Source organism: Lutra lutra, chromosome 7 (genome assembly GCF_902655055.1).
Source record: "Lutra lutra chromosome 7, mLutLut1.2, whole genome shotgun sequence".
Classification (NCBI taxonomy): domain Eukaryota; kingdom Metazoa; phylum Chordata; class Mammalia; order Carnivora; family Mustelidae; genus Lutra; species Lutra lutra.
The window spans coordinates 30980021-31004480 of NC_062284.1; the positions used below are offsets into that span (position 1 = coordinate 30980021).

Sequence of the window (24460 nt, forward strand, 5' to 3'; positions counted from 1 at the left end):
AGCAAAGGGCACTAGTGTCTCTGACAGCATCAGCAGCACCGACCTTTGCCTCCTATGGTCGCTCCACTGTGCTACCAGCTCCAAGGGCTCCCTGCAGACTCTGGGGGGTGCAGAGACCAGCACCAGTCCTTCTCTCTGCACTGGAGCCAGACGGGACAGGTAAGCAGGGAGGGAGAGACAGGAGCGGGCAGGGGAAGCACTACTTAAGCACTCAAGAAAGCCCGAGAAAAGGTGCCGCCTGGAACCTTTAGGCGGAGAGACCAGCTTCACCGTCAGGCTCAGAGAGACAGAGAGAAAAACAAAACGAAGAGCGGGAGGGAAGAACAGAAAGGGAAAGACAGATTAGAGAGAGGGAGAGACACAGAGATGGACTGAGAGTGAGGCAGAGACAGAAAGGTAGAAGGAGGGACAGAAAGGTGGGAGACAGGCAGACTGAGCCAGACCAGGTGAGGGTGGGATAGAGAGAGAAAGTAACAGGGATTGCAAGAGAGACTGATGGACTGGGACAGACTGGCAGCAGAAGGACAGGACAAAGAAAGAGAGAAAGGAGCCAGATGGGAGATAGTGGCAGACGCACCCACCGGTAGGCACCAGTGGGCAGAGCTTCTGCTATATTCTTATCAGACAGAATGCTGAGAGGTATGTCTCAGGCAGGTGTTTTAACCAACTCTGGGGGTCTTTGCCGAACTTCAGGGACTGGGTCCCAGACAGGGTCCCTAACCACAGAAGGGAGCAGAGTCCAAACCCTGAAAAGGGCAGTTTCTGGGCAAGGACCTGTGAGCTCTGTGTGTACAAAGAGGGTAGGAAGAGGGAAGATCTCTGGGAAGACTTCTAGCTCAGTCACTGCCCTGGCATATCATGTCGTTTCTCTGAGCCTCAGTTTCCTCTAGTTGTGTTGGTGAATATGGGTAGAGCAGGGGTCTCTGAGATCTCCTTCTGGCCTAAGATCTGGCCTCAGCTCAGGCTTTTTCTTTGCAGCTAATTTACTGCTCTGTCCTATTTAACTCATGATCTCTACCTCATAATCCAAGATGGCTGCCTGATATCCAGCCATCGCAACTTCATCTCAGCCATCTGGAAGGCAGAAGGAGTAAAGAAAACATTGCTCTTTTAAAGAACATCTCTTTTCCGAAGCTATAGTCAACAATTCTTTTTCCATCTCATTGGCCAATACCTAGTCTTAGGGCTGTATGTAAGGTTCAGGAGAGGCCAGGGGGATGTGCAGTACCAGGCTGGGGACTGAATCTATTTCACACAGCTCAGAGATGCCTGTACAGCTCCTCTCACACAACAGGCTTCAATACAACCTTAACGTATTTTCCTTTGATTTACTAGTTGAATAAAACAGACAGACAGATAGGTTTTAAATATACATTTCAAACAAATGAAAGTCCCCCTTCATTTGCACAAAGTCACTTCTCCCCTGAATGTGACCACTATGAACAATCTGCTGTGTGTCTTCTCGATTCATTTTTTAATGTTATTTACACACACACACACATGCACGCGTGAGTGTGCACACCTCGTTTAAAGCAACATGGAGTGGGATTGTGATTTACGAACTGCTTAGCAATTTGCATTCGTGGTTATTGTACTTGGCACTGACTTGGCGGTTTCACCATGCCAGGCCATGAGCAAGTACCTTACCGTACAGACTTAGCAAAGCTGATCCATGCATATTGGGCTCATTGCCAAGTTTTGCATTACCAATGGCCTTGGGAGATGCCCACTTTCCTGCATATGCATGCAAATGTTCTTTGAAGGTAGAGTTCCTGAAAATGGGCCGAAGGTGAATTCTCTCTTTGAGTTGTGAGTCTACCCTTTTCTGTGTTAAAAATCTCTTCTCACGCTGTGCCCTCTGTCTGGGGTCTTCACCCTCATGGGGAGCCAATCTCACAGCCTAAAACTTGTGTTCCTTAGGCTGCCCACCCTTTTGTTAACTGTACCTCCCTTCTCCTTGGAGGTGGAGGAAGGGGCCTCCCCAGGCATCTATCGCCTGGGGATTTAGGGCTCTGCCATCTTTATCGCTTCCCATCTTCTTCCCTAGTGCTTCCTTCCCTTCCCTAGTGCTGTTTACCCCTCTGGGGAACCTCCTCTAGAAGGAGGAGGAGGGGAGAGCATGGTGAGCCTGAGCCTGCTTCCAGCTGACGGAGGGATGGAGATCACCTCCAGTGGATGGACGGACGGATGGACGGAGGATGCACTGTCCCTGCATCCTCAGGGAGTCGAAGGCATGGGCTTGGGATGAATAGCAGGTCCCAGTACCCCAGACTTCTTCCAGAGAGAGACTGGGCCATGAGGAGTTGAGGAGAAGGCTCTCCCCCCTTAATGGATTATTCCTGAAATTCAAGCCCCAAAGCCCCATGAAAGTGTGACAAAGTCCCCCTTCTGGTGGTCAGGGCCCTCAGCCCAGCTGGGCAGCAGCGGGAGGCTGATCAGGTTATTAAAAGCTTAGCCGGTGGTTCCCCTCTGGCTTGGAGCAATTCATCAGGTCACGCCTCCTGGGGGTGATGGATGGTGACAAATGAGAGGAGGTAGGGGGTTCCTGAGCCCATCCAGGGCCACAGCTGGGGAAACTCAGCCATCAAAGCCCTATGCAGGCTTCTTCACTAGAGGTGACTCTGAGGGCCAGGGAGATCAAGTTTCGGGCAAATGGTTTCTGGAGGTGGAGAGGCTCCTCTGGAGACAAGCCATTCTGTGTGCTGTGTGGGGCCCAGCCTAGCCGTGGGCCTGAGCTGGAGAGATGGGGGTGGGGTGGGCTTCTCTGATTCTGCACAGGCGGGAGGCCTGGGGTGGGGGAAGGAGGCCTGAGGGGTGGGAGGAGGGGCAGGGCCAGAGCCAGCGGGAAGGAGGGAGCTTTCTGGGAAGAGGAGATCAAACACCTTCCAAAGCAGGTGCTGGGGACCCTGCTTGGGGGCCGTCTGCTGAGACCTCGTAAGCAGCCAGCCCTCCGGGATCCTAGCCAGAGCTGGGGCTGGCACTCAGAGGAGGAGGCCTCAGTTGGGGAGTACTCTGTGCCTGGAGCCAAGCCTCGTGGGCCAGGTAGGACCGGAAGAGGTGGGGGAAGAGAGACAAGGCACTTCAGCGGGCACAGAGCCCCAACAAGGGCTTTGGAGGCAGGAAGGTGGCTGGATTGGTAGGGGGAAGCAATTCTGAGGGATGAAGTTGGAGACCTGGAGATGGCTGTACTGGGGGTATTCTGGGGGCCAATGTCAACTCCAAAGACAGGGAGATGTCAGAAGTGTTGTGTCTGAGTATGGTTTTCTGGGAGAGGTGGATGGAGAACCCTAGCCTGCGGCCATCAGGGAACAAGAAGAGAGAACTCAGAGAGAGAGAGAACCCAGGGGATCTTCCTAACAGTCAGTTCCTCAGTGAGGAGGGAGGGCAGCACAAAGCCTACATCTCAAGGCCAGACCATGGTGATAAAATGCCAGGAAGGCCGTGCCAGGAAGGAGAATCCGGGGCTCCTATAGCTGGGGGAATCTTCATGGCCTTCTGGCCAGTCCTTCTTTGAAGGCTGGAAACCCTCTGTAGCACCTTGATGCTACCACCCTCTTCTTGATTACCTCCCCTGACTGGGGGCTCACTCCTCTGTGTGAGTAAGAAAGCTACTTTTGTCCTGGGCTGAAATTGGCCTCCCTAGCTTCCCTCCTCTGAGTCAGTTCTAGCCTAGCTCTCTGGGAGGGGAGGGACACGCTGCTCCTGGGTCCAGACAGCTACCTTCCTCCTACTCCTCACCAGTGTCTACACTCACACCAGAGCAGTCTTGGCGGAGATCCGTCATGGCTGATGGTGTTGGTGGTGAGGGGGACAGGAGAATTCCAGGAAGGGCATGTTGGGTGATGCTGCTTCTGCTTCTTCTTCTTTTTTCTTTTTGTTTTAAGATTTTATTTATTTATTTGACAGACAGAGATCACAAGCAGGCAGAGAGGCAGGTAGAGAGAGAGAGACGGGAAAGCAGGCTCCCTGCCGAGCAGAGAGCCTGATGTGGGGCTTGATCCCAGGACTCTGGGATCATGACCTGAGCCAAAGGCAGAGGCTTTAACCCACTGAGCCACCCAGGCGCCCCCCTCGGGTGATGCTTCTGATCTACCCTCATGGCAAGGGAGGTAGGAGGTAGAGAGTGAAGGGGTAGAGAGCCATCCACACTCTCCTGTCATGAGCTTAGCAGTCAGTGACATGCCTTCCAGCCATTGGCCCCATGAGTGGGGCCAATCTGTGTCTGGAGACAGGTTAGGCACCGGTGTCAGTTTGATACATGGATGCTGTGTCAACAGGGGCAGACCCGGAGCTCATTGGCCTGCATGGGGTTGAACCTGACTTGGCTGCCTCTCCACATGGGACCTCATGGGCAGGACCAAGTTGCACAGGAGGCCATACCCCTTCTCCTGGACCAAACATCCCTTGGGCATTTTCTGCTGCAAAGCCAGGGATCAGGGATGGTACCGAGGCTCCCTGAGGGGTCACTGAAGTTTGGGTGCTGTGCAACTTTTGCGGAGCAAAAGTTTTGGGCTGGGATGGGAGGGTGGTGGGCAATGGGGTCTCTGGACCTTCTCCAACTTCTCACCATAGTTCCGACCATCAGGCCCCAACTTGTGCTTGATTTGTCTGTGTCTGATGGTCCTTGGAATGTGACCAAAGTTTGACCAAGGTCCTGGTACAATACTGACATTCTGGGGGCGACACTGAGGTTCCAGGAGTTTTCGTGGTGTTACTGTAATTCTGGGGATAGTGCTGGGATTCTGGAGGTGCTCTGGAGGATCGGGGAAACCCTGGGGACGTTTCTGAGATTTGGGGGATGCTGCTGGTCTTCCGCATTGCCTCTGGCCCACTGTTAGCTCCTTTTAAGCCTAGCACTTGGCCCTTTGAGGATTTTGATAACCACAGGCTGCTGAAGGCATACACGTGGGCTTCTGTTCCTGGATGCAGACATTCCTCAGATTTAATCAACTTGAACAAAAACATGGGTGTAAGGACCTATTTAGAAACTGTCCCTGCTCCCCTTCCCCCAGGGGATTTACTTGAAGACAAGTCCCGGAAACCAGCTTCAGGTAACAAAGCCCAGATACAAAGGTGGGTCAGGCCAGGTGGAGGCATCCGATCAGTGGGGGGATGCATACTGTCTCCCTGGTTACCAAGGAGTATGGGCCCCGCCCTTTGGGCGCCAATCCCAATCAAGGTGGAATAGGCTGGTTCAAATGTCTACTAGGGTCAATTGTAACTCAATTGGTCACCTAGCATCACTGTGTAGTTTCCTGTGTGTGTTACAATCTCATTGGCCACCTGTGCATGGCCAGGCCCGACCGCATGGCCTTTGCCCTTAAAAGCTAGACTGTGAAACTGAAAAGGGTCACCCTCTCTTATAAGAGGTGCGGCCCCAAACGTTTGGTTAGATTCTTGATGCTTGGTGCGAAATAAAGCTTTGCTTGACCTTCGCTTTGTATCAGTCTCACTCCTTTAATCATGGACCCATTATTGGGGCATAACAATGGGGAGGAAGGAAGCCCAGTCCCAAGGACTTTATGGGCCAGCTCCTGGCCCTAGGGTCAGAGCAGAGCAGCTTGGTGCCAGGCCCAGGTAGCAGATGGCCCTTGTCTTCTCGGAACCCAGAAGCTTTTTGTGACCCCTGTCTTACAGTGAGCAGAGCTTAGGCACCCCCAATCTGTATCCCTTGTGTCCTGGCCTGCCCCTCAGGTATTGGCACCAGCCTCTTCTTCTGAATGTACCCATGTGGGCTCATGCAGGCCACAGCTAGGTGGCCCGGACCCCTCCCCCAACTTCTTGCCTTCCAGACTCCCCCTTCTTAGCTCTCCTAAGGCACCTCATTCTTGCTATCATTGCTGACTCTGTCTGACTTTGGGGTTCTGCTCCAGGACACCTCCTCCAGGAAGCTTCCAAGACTATCTGAGACATCTCCTTATTCCCCCTGCCGCCTCTCTGCTGGGAGCTTCTGGAGTCTGTCTCTGAAGTCCCTCCACTCTCCAGCCCCTCCTTCCCTGATGGCAGGTACCAGTCTCTGACTCTTCTGGGCCTGAGTCAACCTTTAAAGCCAACTCCCATGGGTCGGTTGTGAACTCTGCTGCCAGGCAGAGAAATTCTTCAGGAGCAACTCATTTCCATTCTTCTCTTGCCAGTATGTTTCCCGGCCTACCTGCCGTCTGGCCAGATGACACCTTTCCTGACACCTTGGCACCAACCCTCCCATTTCACAGATGCAAGCACAGAGCCATTCCAGCTCCAAGCTGAGGAGGTGTTTTGGGGTCAAGAAGTGGGGTCCCCCTCCCAGCCTGAGCCATACAGCCACCCAATATCCGTAGATCATGGATCTCTGACCAGGCTTGCCTCCCTCCCTGCCCCTACCAGCGTGGATTGGGGAGTGGGGGTGGGTAGAAGACAAAAGGGGACACCTGGGTAGTAACAGCCTCTGTGGCTTTGACCTTCTTGCTAAAGCTAGTGCCTGGTGTGCTGGCTCCGCATTCTTGGGCCATGAAGTCATTGAGGGCAGGGAGTAGGGGCCTCGAGAGAAAGCAGAGCCCACAGCCAAAGAATCTCCAGGCTGGAAGCCCCACCCCTACTGGGACAGAGGAGGGGTTGAGACCCCAAGAGGCCTAGGGAATCCCTCACAGTCACACAGCCAGCGCCAGGATTCAAACCTAGGTAAGGCTGCGTCTGCAACAGGGGCCTTCCCATTGCCTTATAGGAACGGTGTTCCTTCCTCCTGGGCCAGCTCCTGCCCATTGCCAGAAGGGGCCCCATCAAGGTGCTGCCTTCTGTCCACTGTGCCCACCCCCCAGCAGAGGAACAAAGCTCACAGTTTCCTCACATCTGGTTAGGGCCTCCCAGAAGGCAGCCTCTGCATCTCCCCATTGAGGAGGGAGGTTATATCTTGGGCACTGGGGTATCCCTCAGGGGAAGCCGCTGGAAGGTACCCACTGGAAGTCCATTTCCGCGCGGAGCGGGGTTTGGTTGGGGAGAGGTGCGTGGGGAAGGGACTGGCTCTGGGACTGGCTCTGGGACTGGGTCTGGGCTCGGCTGCGCCCCTCCCTGCCAGGCTGGCTGCAGCCTCTGAGGAGGAGGGAGGCTCCTTCAGGAAGCCTGAATGTCTTTCCTCATTGCCCAGCTGGGTACCCCTCTCTTCCTCCAGGTCTCTGCTCAAATGTCACCTCTTCTGAAGGGCCTTTCCTGACCATCCAGCCTAAAGCAGCCACCTCCTGTCTGTCTGTCTCTATTTTCCCTCTTATCGCTCTGACACCTTTGTCTCCCCACTATGCCCCAGTGCCTGTTAAGAGTCTCTCTCTTATTGTGACATTCTCAGCTTGTAGAACCTTCCCTGGGGTGCCATCGGGATGTGATGAACCTTTGTTGCATGAATGGATGCATGAAGGAATGAATGAACAAACCACATGGGGGAGGCTTCCTCCAGGCAAGGAAGCAGCTTCTGACAGAGTTGCCCAGCGATGACCATCTCTGCCTTGTATAGAGGGAGAGAGCTCCCTGTCACAGACTGGACTCCAACTGCTGGAGTTACCACCAGGTGGATCTAAGCAGATAGAAGTTAATTGCCCTCTAGGCTGAGGGTCCAAAACTCCTGAGCAGAGAAGGGAATGCGGTGCTCTGAGTTGGAGCAGAGGCTACATACTGGCCTGCCTAGTGCAGGTCCGTGGAGGAGTGACAGTCACTAGAATGAACAATGGCTGGGCCAAACCCAACTTGTAAAGTCCTCGTTGCCTGAGAGCCTGTACTGTATGTGCGCTGGCGGAATAAGGGAGGAGGAAGAGAAGAGGCAGTGTTCTGCCCCCAGGTCCTCAGAGCCAGGCTTCGGAGGCTGGATTCAGCCCAAGTTCCTGGGAACAGATGGGTAGTGTGGGCTCCTGCATTGCATCACAGAAAGTTTAGGCTCTGTTCTGAGTCTGCCTCGGACAACTCTGTGGGGTGAGGGAGGGGTGTCTGAGCCCACTTCCTGGAAGAGGGTCATTGGGGAAGGAGAGGGGAGCAGCCAAGGCCAATAGAGCACTCAGGCCCTAGTCCTGGAAGGCTTCATGGGCCTGGCTACTAGGTCTGAATGGGAAGATTTTAGGATTTCAAGCTCTGTCTCTGCTGAGCCCACACACCCTCAGGGGGCTGTTCCCTCTTCCAGGAACACACTTCCCTTTCCCCACACCCTCTACACATCTGACTTTTCCTTGTTCTCAGATCTCCGTGAATCAGGTTTCTTTTTTCCGGGAATCCCCCATTTTTTTCCGGACCAAATTCAGCTTCCTGTGGTATACCTCAGGCATTCTGTGCCTTCCCTTTGTAGACAGGAAGGCTCAGACTGGTGGTTATTTACCTACTTTTCTGTGTCCCCCTGGAAATGTCAACTTTCACATCCCAGGGTCCAGAATAATGCCTGCATTTAGTAGTTGTTCAATGAATTTATGCTAGAAGAATAAATGGATGAATGCCTTTAGAGAAAAAAAAAAAACAACCATGGGGCGCCTGGGTGGCTCAGTGGGTTAAGCCGCTGCCTTCGGCTCAGGTCATGATCTCGGAGTCCTGGGATCGAGTCCCGCATCGGGCTCTCTGCTCGGCAAGGAGCCTGCTTCCTCCTGTCTCTCTGCCTGCCTCTCTGCCTGCTTGTGATCTCTCTCTGTCAAATAAATAAATAAAATCTTTAAAAAAAAAACAAAACAAAAACAAAAACTTGTGGAATAAGTGCCTTAGCTGGAGAGGGCCAGGGCCCAGGGCCCTCCCAGGGCAACTGGAAAGACAGGGACTTATTTAGGGGCCCTGACCCCCGCCCAGGGACAAGGGCCTGAGAACAGTTCACTGTCTTTATCTGCATCTTGTCTCCCTTCTGGGGCCAGTTGGGGGAGGGGAGTCAGCCAGAGGTACAGCTTCTTGGGCTGGGGTTTGGGGGGGTGGATGGAGAGGAAGGAGGAAGCCCTAGCTTCTGCCTGGGCCCAGCCTTCCTCACCCTCACCCCACAGCGTGGGAGGAGCCCAAGGCAGGAGGGGTTCTTCTTGCTTACCCGCTGGTCTGGTTGTGTTTAAAGGCCTAATCTCTGCCTCAAGAGGGTGAGTTATCTCCTTTTGAAATCAAGCTGGAGAAACTAGAAGGTTTTACCAGTGAGACACATGTTACCTCCTTCATGGAAACCCAGGGTAAGGAGTGGAAAGGCTCCCCCTCCCCGCCTCCACCCCTGGTCCAGCCCCAGCTGTCTCCTTGGGTTGCTGCATGCTGGACTGTGTGTGTGTAGGACCCTGCAGAGGCAGAGGCCGGAGGTGTAGGTGCTTTGGGGAGGCGCAGGAGGCAGGTATGTGAGCTGGGCCAGCTGCCTGGGACTCTCCTGGACCCATCTCTCAGGGGCTCCAGCTACGGGTGGAGCTGGGGCCTCCTACCTGGGAGGGACACTTTGTCAGGACCATGATATGATTCCATCACTGAGGGCCAATGGAGCCAGAAAGGGGCAGGCTAAGGCTGGGGGGTGGGGGTGGGGAGGTGGTCTGAGCGGGGAGCCAAACAAAGAGGGGGATGGGGCTGACCCCTGAGGGCAGGAGGGACCTGGATCCCAGCTGGGAGGGTCCAGCTGGGTTGGGCCCGCCTGCTGCCCGCCCACCCTTTCATCTCTGTAGCTCCTTCCTCCCTGCCCTTCCTTGAGTGTGTGTCTGTGGGTCGTTTGGGTGGCTTTGGGGAGGGGAAAGGAAGGGGGGTGTCTATGCGGGCAGCTTGGATTGGACAAACTTTCTTTGAAAATGGTCCTTTGCACAGAGGCTGGTGGTCAGACGAACAGTCAGGCGTTCCAGCAAGAACCCAAGGACCCTGAGGGGCACACTCGGTCCCAAGGGGATAACTATCTCCTGCAGGAGCAGGCAAGACGGGGCGGGAAGGGACAGGAAGGGACTCGAGAAGCCCTTCCCCTTTTCCCGTGCTAGCCGGCCCAAGCCCTCTCTCCCAGACGGGCTTTTCCCAGAGAGCTAAAAGAAAGAAAGTAACCTTCAGGATTAAAGAGAAACGCTTCTTTGTTTGGTTTCTTTCTTTCTTTCTTTTTTTTTTTCTCCCTAAGCCTCTTTTCACATCTGTAGTGGTTTTTCCCCACTTGTCCAGGGGACAGGGGGCAGAGGAGAAAGGCCAGAGAATGTCGTCCCAGACCCTGGGGAACCAGACCTCCTCCGGGGTCACAGATGACTACTCCAACTGGTACATCGATGAGCCCCAGGGGGACCAGGAGCTCCAGCCAGAGGGGTAAGTCTGTCTGCCTGCAGGGTGGGGTGTGGCAGAGGTTTCTGATGGGGGGACGGGGAAGCCCCCTGGGCAAGGTCCTGGGCCAGGCTGTCACTTAAAAAGCACCTGTGTGGTTTGTTAAAAATACAACCTCCCAGGCCTACTCCTTGAAAATTCAGATCTAGCCGGTTTGGGGCGGCTTTGGCCAGTGGCTGGGAGGCAGAGTGCCGGCTGAGTGGATGAGGGAAGCTCCGCCTGCCTTCAAGGGGTTGCTTGTCCCTAGGGTGACCATTTGGGGTGCCTTGTTTGCCAACTGTCAGGCTCTCTGCCCAACCCAGGGCAGGGGGAGGTCTGAGGAAGAAAGCCTGGGGGGGAGGGTCCTTGAGGAAAGATGGCGCCCCCATGCCTTTGGCGGGCTCTGAGTCTCCATGAAAATCAGGAGAGCCTTTCTCTTTAGCAGGAGTGCTCAGGCGAGCCCAGGGGAGGGAGGCAGCCTCAGCCCAGTCCTGTGTGGCCAGAGGACATGCGGCTCCCTTTGCCAGGCTCTATCTTTGTTTAGTCTGGGCAGCCCCCTGGCAGAGAGGCTGGGCCTCCCTGGGCCCCACAGGCTGCCAAGGATGCCTGGTCTGTGTGGGCCCCAGAGCCCAGTTCTCCCCTTATTGTTCCTAGCCCTCGCCCCATCCCCCACCTCCCTGCTCTCTCTAAGGGTTTGGGGAACTGGAAAGGTGAGGCGGGGGCGTGGGGGGGGGTGTTGGCTGACCGAGCCAGATGTGCACACACCTGCTTTCCATCAACAACCGAAACTAGAGAAGGAGAAAGGCTGGCATGCCTCCCAGAGGGCTGGGGCTGTGGCCTGGCCCGTCTTGAGTCACCCGGCAGGGACAGAGGCCTCATCTAGACCTCAGGCTGGGAGGACTCAGGGCGCTGGCCACCTGGTCAGTAGCTCTGTGTCAGCAGGGGTGTTTCCTTCGCCCGTCCCTGGCTGATCTGGACAGCCTGTGGGCTCCTCTTGTCCCTGCTGCATATTTTTGGAGTAGGAGAAGCAGCAGAATGGGGAGGGGCCTCAGAAGCCAAGAGGATATGGCTCCTGATCTGGGGTAAGACTGAAGCTGCTGCTGTGTCCTGTCCTTCAGCTCTGGCCTCAGAATGAAGTGGGGTACCTAGCAGGGCCTGGGTGATGGGGAGCACTGGCTCTGATGTGTGAGGCGTCTGGGACCTGTAGCCGCCTTCTCCCACCTCAGGGAAGAATGAGGTTTGTTTTTGACTCTACTTACTATAATCCTAGTGGTGCTGCTTGTCCCCCAAGCTCCACTCCCAAAAATGGAAGCTCAAGGGGAATCCCAAGGAGATGAACTTGGGCCCACTTCTCCCTGAGTGAGTCAGACACCCAGGGAGATGGTGCACCGAGGCTTCGAGGAGCTCCTGATGGTGGGCCCCCTCTGTACCTCAGGGTGCCCCCACAGGCTGGGGTTCAGGCTGGTAGGCACTGGTGACAGTGGCTGGCCGGACTCAGTCTCCTGGACAAGTCTCACTTGTCCAGGTGCCCTCCTGGTGGAAAGTCCTGGTTGAAAAGATTGGGAGGGGAATGAGTATGACGGGGTGGGATGTGTCCTCCGGGGTCTTCTGTGGGCACGGGACTGATCCGTGGCAGCCCAGCCAGCCCTTTCCTACTCCTAGAGCCCCCTGGAGCTCCCCCACCCCCAACCGGGTCATGTACCCAGCCTGATATCTGCCCACATGTTATCCACTTACCACTAATACTAAGTTTCTCAGCCAGAGCCTGGGGACATGAATGCCTGTGGCAGCTGTCCAGGATGACACTCACCTCCCCTCCACTTCAAAGGGCTGCCTGGAGAATTGGAGGTTTCCCTCCTGGCCTGCCCTCCTGGCAGGAGGCCAACACCAGGGCCATCTGCAGGCCTTTCTGCTGTGGGGTGAGGGGTAGAGGCATGGGTATCAGGGCTCTGCCTTCCCCTCTGAGGGCCCTTTGTAGGCTCCCTCTCAGAGACTGACTTCTGGAAACAGCTGTCTTGCTCCTTATCTCAGTGTCCTCACCACTCTGCAGTCCGGCCTCTGTCTCTGAGTGTCTGAGACCAAGCCTCGCTTCCTGGGCTGCCTGTGATTCTGGTCCTCACTTCTCCTCTTGGAATAAGGCCTAGAAGTCTGCGATCATTCTGGAAACTCCCCTCCCCCCTGCTCTTCCATCTCAGGCATGTACCTTCTTCCTCCTACACATCTCTGAGGAGCAGCCTGTTGTCTCCCTTCCCAAGTCGCTGCTGATGCTCAACTCCTTGACAGTGCGGATTTTCAACTGTTTTTGACGTGTAGAAATGAGGCTTTCATATGGTTCAACTTAAAACTTCCTTCCATACTTCTTACCTCTCTCCTCCCGGTCAGATGTGGGTGCTGCAGCCAGAGGACCTCAGTTTGAATCCTTACTCTGCTATTTTCCTACCTGTGTGACTTGGGCAAGATACTTAGCCTCTCTGAGCTTTGGTCTCCTTGTCTACCCAAGGGGGATAATAGTAACACTGACCTGGCCAGTAGTACCCCAGTTAACACATGGAACAAAGAGCACATAGTCAATTCTTAGTGAGTGCTAGTTACTGCTGTTGTTATTATTCAAAGTGGGCCACAGAAATCTCCCCAAATTCAGAACACCGGCCTGCTCCAACATCCTCCATGGCTCCCTAGTGCCTCCCATGCCGGCTGTGACCTGCTCCCGGCCTGCCCACAACCCTAGAGACTGCAGGCAAATGGAAAGCCTTGCCTGGCCTCCCCGTGCCATCTGCTCCCTGTCGCTTCCTGTCCTCATGTTCTTCCCTCTACACGGAGCTCCCTTTCCGCTTCTTTGCCTCAAAAGATGCCAACCATCTTTTAAACTCACATCAAATGCCACAAGGCAAAGCCTAGGACCAAACACTTGATTGCTCCACCCAGATGAGAGGCTCAGCCACAATTCTGAGAAGGAGAGGTCTGGGAGGCCTGAAGCAGTCAGAGGCTTCCCAGAGGAGGGGGATGAAGTGGCCTTGAAGGCCGGGAAGAATGGGTGAGAAAGAAGAGGGCCCCAGGTTGGGGTTGAGCTGGTCTGCTCTGTTTCTCCCATGCCTTCCCCTGGGAGGCCCTGTCTCCTTCAACCCTGTAACCTCAGAGCTTGGCCTGGGGCTGGTGCAACATGAGGGGCCTGCAACCCTGGAACGAGCCTGAGAAGGCTGAGCTGAGCCAGCTTGCAGAGGAGAGATCAGAGGCTGAGGGAGGTGGTGGGCAGAGCCCCAGGGTCAACAGCCTGGAAGCCCAAAGGGGCTGCACACCTGGGGTGTCCCAACACAGGCCTGACCCAGCCTTGCCTTGCTCTGCAGAGTGGTGCCTGCCTGCCACCCCAGCGTGCTGTTGGGGCTTCTCCACGCCTGCCTGGCTGTGCTGTCGGTGAGTCTATCCCGAGGCCAACCTGTTCACCCACGCATTGCCAGACTGGGTGGGGCGGTGGGGCAGGGGTTGGAGGGGGCTTGTGTTCCCTGCTGGGGCTGGCCAAGGGGGACCCCAGGAGCCCCAGCTCTGGGAGTTCTCCCAGGGTGGGGACCCAAACCAGGATGTGGGCCAAAGTCCAATCTCTCTTTGTCACTGTTCTCTTGGCCAGTCCCCAATATGCCCCGTGATTGTGCCCTGGGGGGTAGGGGTGTCATGGGCGTGGAGGCCAAGCCCTCAGTCTCAGCCCCTCAGGGAAGGCCTGGCACCCATGGCCTGCTCTGTGCTCTCCTTTCAGATCCTTGTGCTGCTGCTGCTGGCTGTGCTCACGAGGGTGCATCGGCCCCGGCCTTGCTGCAGGCTCGGCAGATCTGGACAGTTCCAGTTGGTGCCAAGGCCCGGGCACCCCCACTTGGGTGGCCCAGCTGATAGGGCCACTCTGGGGCAGTGGGGGTTTGTTAGGTACCTAGAAGTCTGCTCTGGCCTCAGTGCTGCTTTCAGCACTGAGGGTCTCTTACTACACTGACCTGGACCTCCAGGTTTAGGCAGGAGCCCCAGAGGGAAGGGGAGGGCCCCACTCAGGCCCACCTGCTCCTGTCCCAGACCCAAGGAGACACCAGCCCAATAGGGCCTGACTCCTGGATGCATTTCCTGCGGTGGCCCATGGTCTGGACAGGCGATGGCCATCCCATGCCATCTTGACCCTTGTTTCCTTTGAGGGCCTCACCCAGACCCTGATGCTTAATGGTAGATTATGAGGGACAGATCCCAGCCCAGTCCCATGGCTGGGACTTTCTTTCCCTGTCTCCTTCTGTCCTACAACCCCAGAGCCTGGGACAGGGATGACATTGAGGTGGAACTAGGCAGGCTCATATGGGAGAGACCAAAGGGTTGGGGGAGGTGGCAGTTGGAGCTCCAGTGTAGACAGCCTTGACCCTCAGGCCCAGGCCACATACCAAGGTGAGTCCCGCCATGATGGTCTGGTGGAGAACTCACCTGGGTATCTGTCACTGGTGGGCCCAGGTAAGAGTTTGCCTTGCCTAGGGTGGAGAAGGAGGCGGTTGGCCTCAGGGCATGAGGTCAAGCTGGACAGAAGCAGAGGGTCTGAGTGGCTTGCCCTGAGCCCAGAGGGCTGATGCCTGGGACAGCTGTGCCCGCTGTGTGCCCTCTGCCCCAGGCCACACCCAGGCCAGGGTGGGGGCTGTTCCCTAAGGATGTTGTGACTCTCCGAGCTCTCTGAAGGTTTGCCAGCCCAGACAGACTGACTTGTGTGGAGGCAGCTGTTTCCTGGAGCTTCCAGGGTGGGTGGAGGGAGCCGCTCGGGCTTGTTCCCGCTGTGTGCCTGTGTATGGGGCTGGGGGACAGGGTAGTTCTAGAGTCACTTGGCCACAGGGCTCAGAGCTTGGTGCACAGGAGGCCCCCCACTGATACATGAGGAATAAATGGATGAGGGGGCCTCCAGTTTCCATCTGGAAAGTTTCCATCTCTACCCCCCTGATGTATGGAATGTGGCATGGGGGAATGGGGGTGCAGGGCCCAAGTGGCTTCCTCCTGTCCTGTCCCTGTCTCTGCACCAGCCCCGTGGATTTCCTGGCGGGGGACACGACCTGGACAGTGCCTGCGGCTGTCTTTGTAGTCCTCTTCAGCTCCTTGTGTTTGCTGTTCCCTGCAGAGGACCCGCTGCCCTTCCTGACCTTGGCTTCACCCCCCAGCCAAGGTACCCAGCACAGCTGAGGCTCTGGGCTGGATTGGTGGGATGGACTGAGTGGGCGTCCGGAGCATGGGGCGGGCTCTTCTGTAGTGAGTCAGGGAGCTCCCATCCCCAACTTGAGCCACTGCCGAGAAGATGCTATCGTGTGGACCTCCCAGCCGCAGTGCACGAAACCGACCCTTCATCCGTCCCAGCTGCTGGGTCACTACTGCCCTCGCTACCTTCTCTGTTCTTGTACCAACCCCTGCCCAGAACAGCGCAGGCCTCCGAGAATGAAGGAGGATGGGAAGGAAGTAGGAGGGGTTATGGACAATTGGGCTGGACTCGAGGAAGTGACCGCACAAGGACAGCTGCCACCAAGAGGGGCCACTGTCCTCAACATGACCTCTTGTGATCAGCCAGTGCTCACAGTGACTCTGCTCAGTGAGGATGGCAGCTCGTTTCATGCTGGAGGCTGCTGGGGGTCAGGGGAAGGAACAATAAGGAAGTCGTAGCTTAGTCTATTGACAACTGACTAAGCGCTGTGCTAAGCACTGTACATCTACTTTCTCATTTTGTCTTGGGTAATAGACCGCTATTATTTCCATTTTACAGATGGAGAAACGGAGACTCCAAGAGGTAACTTGCTGGAGATCGCCAATGCTGGTGACTGTCAGAACCTGAATTTGAATGCGGGCTCAGAAGGGGGAGGCGGGAAGGGACCTGCCTCTCCACCACGTGTCTCCCTGGGCCCATCTTGCCTTCCAGGGCCTTGGAAGATCCTCGCCCTGCTCTATTACCCTGCCCTCTACTACCCTCTGGCCGCCTGTGCCACAGTCGGGCGCGGAGCCGCACACCTGCTCGGCGGCGTGCTGTCCTGGGCTCACTTCGGGGTCCAGATCTGGCAGAGGGCACAGTGTCCTCAGACACCCAAGGTAACCGCTGACTCGCGACAGCCTGAGGCAGAGGGGCAGGAAGGACCTGCGTAAACCAGTGTGGCTCCTGTCCTCTTACTTACATGCTAGACTTCTCCGCTGCCTTCTGTGCACTGAATTCCACTCCTGTGAACACAGGCCCTCTGTGGCAAGAGCAGGGGACAAGGGACTGTCCCTTGGGACTGCCTGCAGGAGCTTCCAGCCTGGGAGGGGGAAAGGGCCAAGGGGGAGCAAGAGGGAGCCTGAAATCCCTCCATTGTTGATTCCCCAGCCTTCCTTTGGCCAGGCCGGAGTGGGAGGGAGGAGACAGAGGAAGGCGAGTCCTGAGTTGGGGGATGGTCTTGGAGGGCTGAAAAGAGAATTCTAGACCCTCACTGGCTGCTGGCTGGGAGCGCCTGAAGGGTGGAGGCACAGGCCTCAGGCCAGACAACCTGAGTTTGAACCATCTTCTCCCTCCCTCCCTCCCTTCCTTCCACAAACATATTTGAAGCGCATATTCTGTACCAGGGACACATCCCAGCAGTGGAATATAGCTGTGGACAGGACAGATGACGTCCCTAGTGTCCCAAGAGTGGCCATTCTAGAAGGGCAGATACAAAAAATAAATAAAGCGAATGATGCCAGGTGATGCTAAGTGCTTTGGGGAAACCGTGTCACCATTCTGAGACTCAGTTTCCCTCCCTTTAAATGGAGTGGATAACACCTATCCTCCAGGGTAGAGATGAGGATTGGTTGGTTTTCTTGAGAGGGGGGACTGGGTTGGTCTTTTTCACCACCCAGAACTGGGCACATACTGAGCTGTCAGTAAAAACAGATTGAGTTAACAAATAACTGAGTGAATGCAGAAGGGGCCCAGCCCTAGGAAGGACTCAGTGCCCGGGGGGTAAGGCTTGGACTTCCCTGATGCCCAGGTCGCAACTGTACCCAGTCAAAATTAGGCCTTTCTCTAGTTTTCAGGGGCCAAAGCCCAGGAACAAAGGAACATAGCAAATGGGTATCCCTGGTCTCAGGTCCCACGGCAGCCCCCTGGGACAGGGAGGAGGGAATTACATAAGTTCCTCTAAGGGCTGTGGGAGTCCAGGAGCCCGGGAGAGGGGGGAGCATGTCCACAGGGCCTCAGAAGGGGAGTGGGAGTGTTTGTGCTGAGTAACTCGGGTGGGGGCAGGCATGAAAAGACCTCCGTCAGCCGGGTGGGAGTGAAGTGGAAAGGGAAGTGAATCCTGGTCTTCTGTTGGGGGAGGAAGGTAGAAGGTATGTATGTCTGGGGGCTCTGTCTGTCTGTCTAGATCTACAAGTACTACACCCTGCTGGCTTCCTTGCCTCTGCTTCTGGGCCTCGGATTCCTGAGCCTTTGGTACCCGGTGCAGCTGGTGAGAAGTTTCCGGAACATGGCAGGAGCAGGTTCTGAGGTAAAAGGGCAGGGCTGGGCTGGGCTCCTATTAGCACTCAGAACACCCTGAACCCCTGCACTGCTATTGGGTCCCTGTGCGTGGCCCCAGTTGCTCAGAAAATATTTGCTGAGTCACCAAGTGATGGGTTAGTCCTCCCTCCTGGACCGAACTCTGGACCATGCCCTTGGCTGGCACCCGGGATCCCTGGGGGCACCCAGCAGCAGGCACAGTGGGGAGTCAACAGAGGAGGCATGGATCAGAGGACAGGGCAGTCTGAGCTCTGCTTCTGAAACACAGAGGCTCCAGTTGGAGAAATGAGATAGGCCAGGAGACTTGTGCCTCCAAGGAGCTCTGCAGATGCCCAGAAATCTCCCGGGGTACAGTCGCATTATGAATCAGTTCTAGGCTGGGTATGGTTGGATAAAGTCAGATAAAGGGGTGGGCAGGGAGAACTGAGGCAGGTTGGGGGGCTTCCTGGAGGAGGTAGACTTCAGTAGGGGTCCTGAGGGACAGGGAGGATATGGAGCAGGAATAGAATAAGGAGAAGGCCTTGCAGGTGTAGGGAGGGGGAGTAAAGGCGCAGAGACGGATTGTGTCTGTTTTGTGCACATATAATTTGTAGCACTGGTCATGTCTTGGTGCATAGTGATACTCAGCAGCTACTTCAGAAGTTTTAGATGGATCGGTGGGTAAATCCTAGTGAGAGAGAATTCTTACAAGACAAGGTGATCTTACTAAGTGTCAGGCCCTGAGCGAGGGACCGTGAACTCAGAGCTGCAGAACTGTGTTTGACCCCCAGGGGCTCCCAGGGGCTGGGGAGATGCGGGCAGCAACAGATGGTCGGGTCACTGGTCACTGTGCCACGTGAGAAGTGCAGCTGGGGCCCCGCCCAAGGCCACGGGTGTGGGCGGAGACAGGGTCAAGTGCTCTTCTCAGTAGGAGAGAAAGAAGAAGAAAACCACCCCACAGAGACCCTCAAAACGAGGGGGACAGCCTCAGGAGAGGCTAAGGACACAGATGCCAAGGGGCTCGGTCACTCTTCAGTCGGGGAAGGTAAAGGCAAGCTCGCAGGGTGGCAGATAGGACAGAGCAGCGAGCCGCTGGGGATCCAGCTGCTGAGGGATGAGCGCTGGGTGTGGGCAGGTGCATGGGGACTGACGCACTGGCGTGGGGTTGGGGTGGGCAGCTAGACTGCAGGTCTGGAGCTCAGGAGAGGGGCTGGCATGGAAGTCAAAGAGGACCCTGAGGAGGGAAGGAGATGGGGGGAGAGAGGCCTGCCAGCTCAGGTCCTCCAGCGGCCGCCCTGGGTCCTCCACAGGCCCACCAACTCTGGGTTGGGGAGCAGTAGGGACCTCAAGGACAGTCGCAGCTGCCGTCCTGATGGTCATATTCCTCCGGGGAAGCCCGATGTCCCCTTACTTTTACAGCTGGCTCAGAAGAGGGGAGTCTCCCCTAGGGTACCCGTCACAACTCTCCCCCTGGGGCCCTCTCCCTCCTCCTCCAGGGATCTTCGATGCCTCACCTCTCCCTCCAGGCATGCCTGTCCTGAGAAGTCCTGGGAGATAAAATCCTCTTCGGCCCTGCAGCAGAGAGGTTTAAGCCTCAGAGGTCCCAGTCAAGCTTTGAGCTGACCCACACCTACCCTGGGTGGGGTGTGTGTGTGTGTGTGTGTTGGGTTGCCATGACAATAAGTGATAGGCTTGTGTTCTCCAACCGAAGGGGGCAGGGGCTCACCCCATCTTACCACGGGCCTCTGCACTTGGCAGGCGGCTAATGGCCTGGAATGTGTGTTTGGGGTTTTTTGGTTTGTTTTTTAGATTTCATTTATTTATTTGACAGAGAGACAGCGAGAGAGGGAACACAAGCAGGGGGAGTGGGAGAGGGAGAAGCAGACTCCCTGCTGAGCAAGCAGCCAGATGCGGGGCTCCATCCCAGGACGCTGGGATCATGACCTAAGCTGAAGACAGATGCTTAATGACTGAGCCACCCAGATGCCCCATGGAAGGTGGTTTAGACAAATCCCATCACCCTTGTGATGTGGTTTAGACAAATCCCATAGTGCTTGTGATCTCCCCAGAGTAGCAGGTGAGGTCTGGGGTGTGTGGCCTGGAATGACCCCGTCCTGTGTCCTGCTTGGGGATGTGTGCATGGGACTTAGGCTCCCTTTTGCCCCAGTCTCAGCCAGCAGAGGCCAGGGGGGAAGCAGTGAACAGATGAGACAGAGTAAAGCAGGAGAGAGTTGGAGATAGCCTTTAGGACGAACTGCTCAGTGTGGAGTGTTCTTAAGAGAATGGTTTGTCTCCTAGTTGTGGAGGGGAAAGGGCAGCTTTTGGGGGGGGCATGGACCTCATCCCCACAGGCTGGCCCTTCTCTGCACCTCGCCACAGCCAAGAGGTTTTTCACAAGCCCCATGTGCCCACTGTGGCACCCTGAGCCAGGGTTCCCTGAATGGTTCCATGCAGGTCTCATCTGCTCGTCTGTCTGTCTCCACAGGGGCTGCCAAGCCGCTACTGTGAGGAATATCTGAGGGCCCTCCTTTGCCGGAAGAAGCTGCGAAGCAGGTGAGGTCCCAGGCACCCCCTCTGGGCCAGTGAGCAGGGCTGGCTGGCAGGCTAGTTTGGGGAGCAGGTGGGGCACAGTGAGGAAGAACCCAAACTCTGCGGCTTGGGCTCAGGGCTGGGGTTTCTCCTGAGGGCTCCTGGCTGCCTCTGTCTTTCTGCAGCTCCCACACCTCCAAGCAGGGCTTCCGATCCTGGGCCTGGATCTGTTACCGAAACTACATCTATACTCCACAGCGAGGTACGGAGTGGGGAGCTGAGGTTAAGAATGGCAGGTGACCTCACCCATGCCTTGCATGGAACAGCTGCTGCAGAAGTCCAGCTCCCGTCCCCCAGAACCTGGTTGGGAGGAACAGCCCCAGTTGGGGACAAAGGGAAGCCCCTGGACTGGCTTTGGTGGTCTGGGGTCCTGCAAGACCTAGCCCTTTACCTGGGCCCTTTGGGAGGGAAGAGGCCCTCGGGCCTGGGGGCAGGGGAGGCTGGGGCTTACCACATCCCTCCTTCTGGGGACTGCAGGATTCCGACTCCCTCTGAAGCTGGTGCTTTCAGCCACCTTGACAGGGACAGCCATCTATCAGGTAGGTCCTGCCTCTGTCGTGCCATTTGTCTCTGGACCCCTGCCCCCAACTGCCAAGCCTGGGTCTAAACCCTTGCTCCATTATTTACCTCCTGTGTGACCCTGGGCAAGTTACTCAACATCTCTGAACCCATTAGCTCAGCTGTGAAATAGAAGAAATAGAATTGCTTTCCTCTCTGAGCAGTTTGGGAAGATTTAGGCAGATTTGGGTAGTTTGTAAATAATACGTGTTTGAGAAATCCTCCCTTCCATTGCTGTCCCCAGAAAACCGGAAAGCCCCAATCCTGGGAGGTGGGTGTGATTTTTCTCCACTTTGCACATAGGGGAAACTGAGGCTCAGAGAGGTGACTTTGACTCAGCCAAGTTCCTCCAGCTAAGGTCTCAAGGTAGCCAAGATACGAGCCCAGGTCTGTCTAGCTTCAATGCCTGAGATCATCTATAGGATACTTGGCTTTTGCCAACATGGGAAGTTGGAAATTTTATATTCCGCAGCTTCAATAAAGACAGGACTGATAGGTAGGCAGAGGTGTAGGTAGAGAGCTGTGCCGTTTGGAAGCACAGCTGTGGTCTGTTAGGACTGTTGGGCAACATGCTGGTGAGACACAGCTTCAGGGCCAAGAACACTGATGGGTGCAGGGCATGGGGGTGCGGCCCGTGTGGGGCCGGAGTTTCTGCCCTGAAGTTTCCCTGTGAGCTGAGGAAACGCTTCATCTGGGATGTGGGCCCTGCATGAGCACAGCCAGGCCCTGGCACCTTCCTTGTGGGGCTCTTCCAGGTGGTCCTGCTGCTGCTGGTGGGCGTGGTACCCACCATCCAGAAGGTGAGGGCGGGGATCAACACGGACGTCTCCTACCTACTGGCCGGCTTCGGGCTCGTGCTCTCAGAGGACAGGCAGGAGGTGGTGCGGCTCGTGAAGCATCACCTGTGGGCTCTGGAAGGTGAGGCCTCCCAGGAGTCCTGGGTGGTGCCCAGTGGGAACCAGCCTTCCAGGGACATGCGTCCTGGACATGGGCAGATCCCTTCCTTTCTCTCTGGGTCTCAGCTGCCTCCCTTCCAAACGGGGGTGGTTGTGGCTTCTGGTTCCGGGTCTCTGAGACCTGAAGGATTCATCTGAGCAGCCCCGCAGCTCATGGGGTGTCTCCCACCCCCAGCTCCAGTGTCTTTGCTCCGCTCTCCCAGCTGGGAGACAGGCAAGGCCTCGAGAGCTGAGGGGACAGCCCCTTGAATCTCGATGAGGGGAGAGAAGGAGGAAGGAGGCAGTGATGTGGGACACTGGGCCAGATTCTGAGCTAATTGCCATGGCCAGTGGGTGGGGTTGAGTGTGGTGATGCTTCCTCTTCCCCAATCCCTGTCCATTCTCCTTCCCTCCCTTGACAATGAGCCCTCTGCCCCCTGGCCAGGGGACCATACCAGCCTTCCCTTCTGGGGTCTGATGTCTCTTTCAGCCCTTAGTCTGGCTAAGCCTACACCACCTCCCAGGCCCTCCCAATAGCCCCTGTGGAAGAGGCTGAGAAGTGTCCACACCTGACACATGGGGAAGGATTGGCTTGGGGTCATTCAGCAGGGCAGAGTGGAGCAAAGGGAGGAACACGGCCTCCTGACCACCTTGCTGGGTCTCTCTCTACCACCTTCAGACAAAGCCTGGTGGTCAGGAATCCTGGGGCCGGTGGCCTCTGCTGACTTGGGATCCCCCGGGAGATTTCTTGAAGTTGGCCACAAGACGGACCACAGGCAGGAGCCCACATGGTCCACCTTAGCCCGAATCCAGGGTCGGCTCCCTGCTCACAGCAGCCAGCTCTGTTAGGTCTACCTCATCAGTCCTCATCTTCCAGAACAGGAAATGGAGGCTTAGAGGCAGGAAACGACCTGTCCGGGATGCTGGGCTTTGCTTTTATCCCCCACCCCGACATTTAACACTGCAGGCTGGTTTCCAAGCCTCAAGGCCTCCGCTTCGGATCTTCCCCGTTTTGGGGGGGCCAAACAGAGCAATGTTTACTCTCCTAGTCCACAGATGAGGAAAACTGAGGCCCAGGAGGGTTAGAGCTATACCCAAAGCTGCTCAGCAAACTAGGGTTGGAACTGAGATTACATCTGGGCCCAGGGGCCCTTGGTGAGTCCTTGGCTTAAGGAGTAATATCTTCTGAACTCCGAGAGCCTGTTTGAGGCTGCCCACTGGGCACCTGGACCACAAGCCTGGCATCACTCATAGAGAGCAGACTAGGTTAGAACTAGATGAAAACTCCTGCTCCATCACTTATAAGCTGTGTGACCTTGGGCAAGTCACTCACTTCTCTGGACTTCAGTCTCTCTACTGCAAAACAGGTGTCGAAATTGCAAAGGCAGCCTTGTCCCTGAGGCCCTCCATCCCCTGTGGGAAGGCAGATCTGTCTACCAAGCAGAGTTCCAGAGGAAGCAAAGAGCAGGAAGATTTTATGGGTACCAGGGTTTGGAGAGATCCAAGTTTGGAACCAATTAGGGAGAGAGGAGCAGGAGGTAGATGGATGAAGATCAAAAGCCTAGCTGGCCCGAGGGGGCTTGCTCTCCCTCCATGCTGTGTTAACCGCTTCACTCACCTGCGCAGGGTCAGCAGGCGGCCTCCTCGCCTGGCAGGAAAAGACCAGAACGCCCTCCTCCCGGCGCTGAGGGGTCTCCCAAAGGGCAGGCGGGGCTGAGCAGAGCTGCACACGTCCAGTACTCTCTTCTGTAGCATTGTTCTCGACCCTGGCTGCACCTGAGAAGGGCCTGGTAACTTCTTTAAAATCTGGAGGCTCTGGCTGCGCTGGACTCCAGAAATGCCGAGGGTGGGGCCCCGTCCCTATGATGGAACAAGCCGGCCTGGGGATCCCCATGCGAGCCTAGCTCTGAGAACCGCTGTAGCAGGCGCTCCAGACCTGCGGGTGGGTTGGTTGATTTCAGTCAATTGCTGGTTGAAATGAATCATGAATGCTCTGCCTTTGGAAAGCCCCCCCCCCCCCCCCCCCCCCCCCCCCCGCACAATGGCCTTTAACCCTAAGGCTGCACACAAAACTACAAAAGCCAGGGACTGGGTTCTACACCCAGAAAATCTGATTGAATTGGCCTAGGATGCCCCCGGGGCCGCAAGGGGTTTTCACAGCTCCAGGTGTCCCTGCTGTGCTGCCAGTGCCGAGACCCCTCTCTCTGGCACTGAGGCTACGTGGGACTCCATGTGGGTTTGCACCCACTCCTGAGTCTCTGCATGGGACGCCGGCCCCGGCAGTACTCCCCTGGCATGACCGATGAGATCAGGGGGCAGGCACCCGGGGCTGAGTCTGGGTCGGTTTGGAAATAGTCACAGGTCTCAGCCCTTCACTTGCCAGCAGTGTGACTGGCGGGTCAGGCTCTCTCACTGAGCCTCGTCTTCCTGGTGGGCCTAGTGCCTCTTATTTGATGAGGTTGTTGTAAGCGAATGGACTGAGGCCGGGTGTGGTTGGAGGGCAGGCGAGCTGCAGCCTCAAATCTCCGCTGGGCCTTTCTGCTCACAACTCCCTGTACATTGTGAGCAAATTCTTAAGTGTGGGTATGGCTGGGGGGATGGGGGCAGAGGGGAGTTGGGCAGGAGGGGCCCAGCCAGAGGAGATGGGTAGCAGCAGTCACCTCCCTCCTTCTGATGGACACAGGGC

At 56.3% G+C, this 24460-nt stretch overlaps 1 protein-coding gene across 2 annotated transcripts in view; it reads left to right on the plus strand.

Moving 5' to 3' along the window:
• STRA6 (signaling receptor and transporter of retinol STRA6) overlaps positions 1 to 24460 on the plus strand; it is a 48068-nt gene that overhangs the window by 17682 nt on the left and 5926 nt on the right. The window contains exons 1-13 of one of the 2 annotated variants that reach the window (XM_047738900.1): positions 85 to 159; positions 9191 to 9295; positions 10046 to 10224; positions 13563 to 13629; positions 13967 to 14130; positions 15246 to 15385; positions 15974 to 15997; positions 16127 to 16293; positions 17580 to 17702; positions 20178 to 20245; positions 20407 to 20483; positions 20759 to 20820; positions 21595 to 21757. In XM_047738900.1, the coding sequence (XP_047594856.1) occupies positions 10118 to 10224; positions 13563 to 13629; positions 13967 to 14130; positions 15246 to 15385; positions 15974 to 15997; positions 16127 to 16293; positions 17580 to 17702; positions 20178 to 20245; positions 20407 to 20483; positions 20759 to 20820; positions 21595 to 21757 (1162 nt within the window). In that variant the 5' untranslated portion in view covers positions 85 to 159; positions 9191 to 9295; positions 10046 to 10117. Of the gene's footprint in view, positions 1 to 84; positions 160 to 9190; positions 9296 to 10045; positions 10225 to 13562; positions 13630 to 13966; positions 14131 to 15245; positions 15386 to 15973; positions 15998 to 16126; positions 16294 to 17579; positions 17703 to 20177; positions 20246 to 20406; positions 20484 to 20758; positions 20821 to 21594; positions 21758 to 24460 lie in introns of those variants that run through there. The other variant, XM_047738901.1, reaches the window with a different exon arrangement.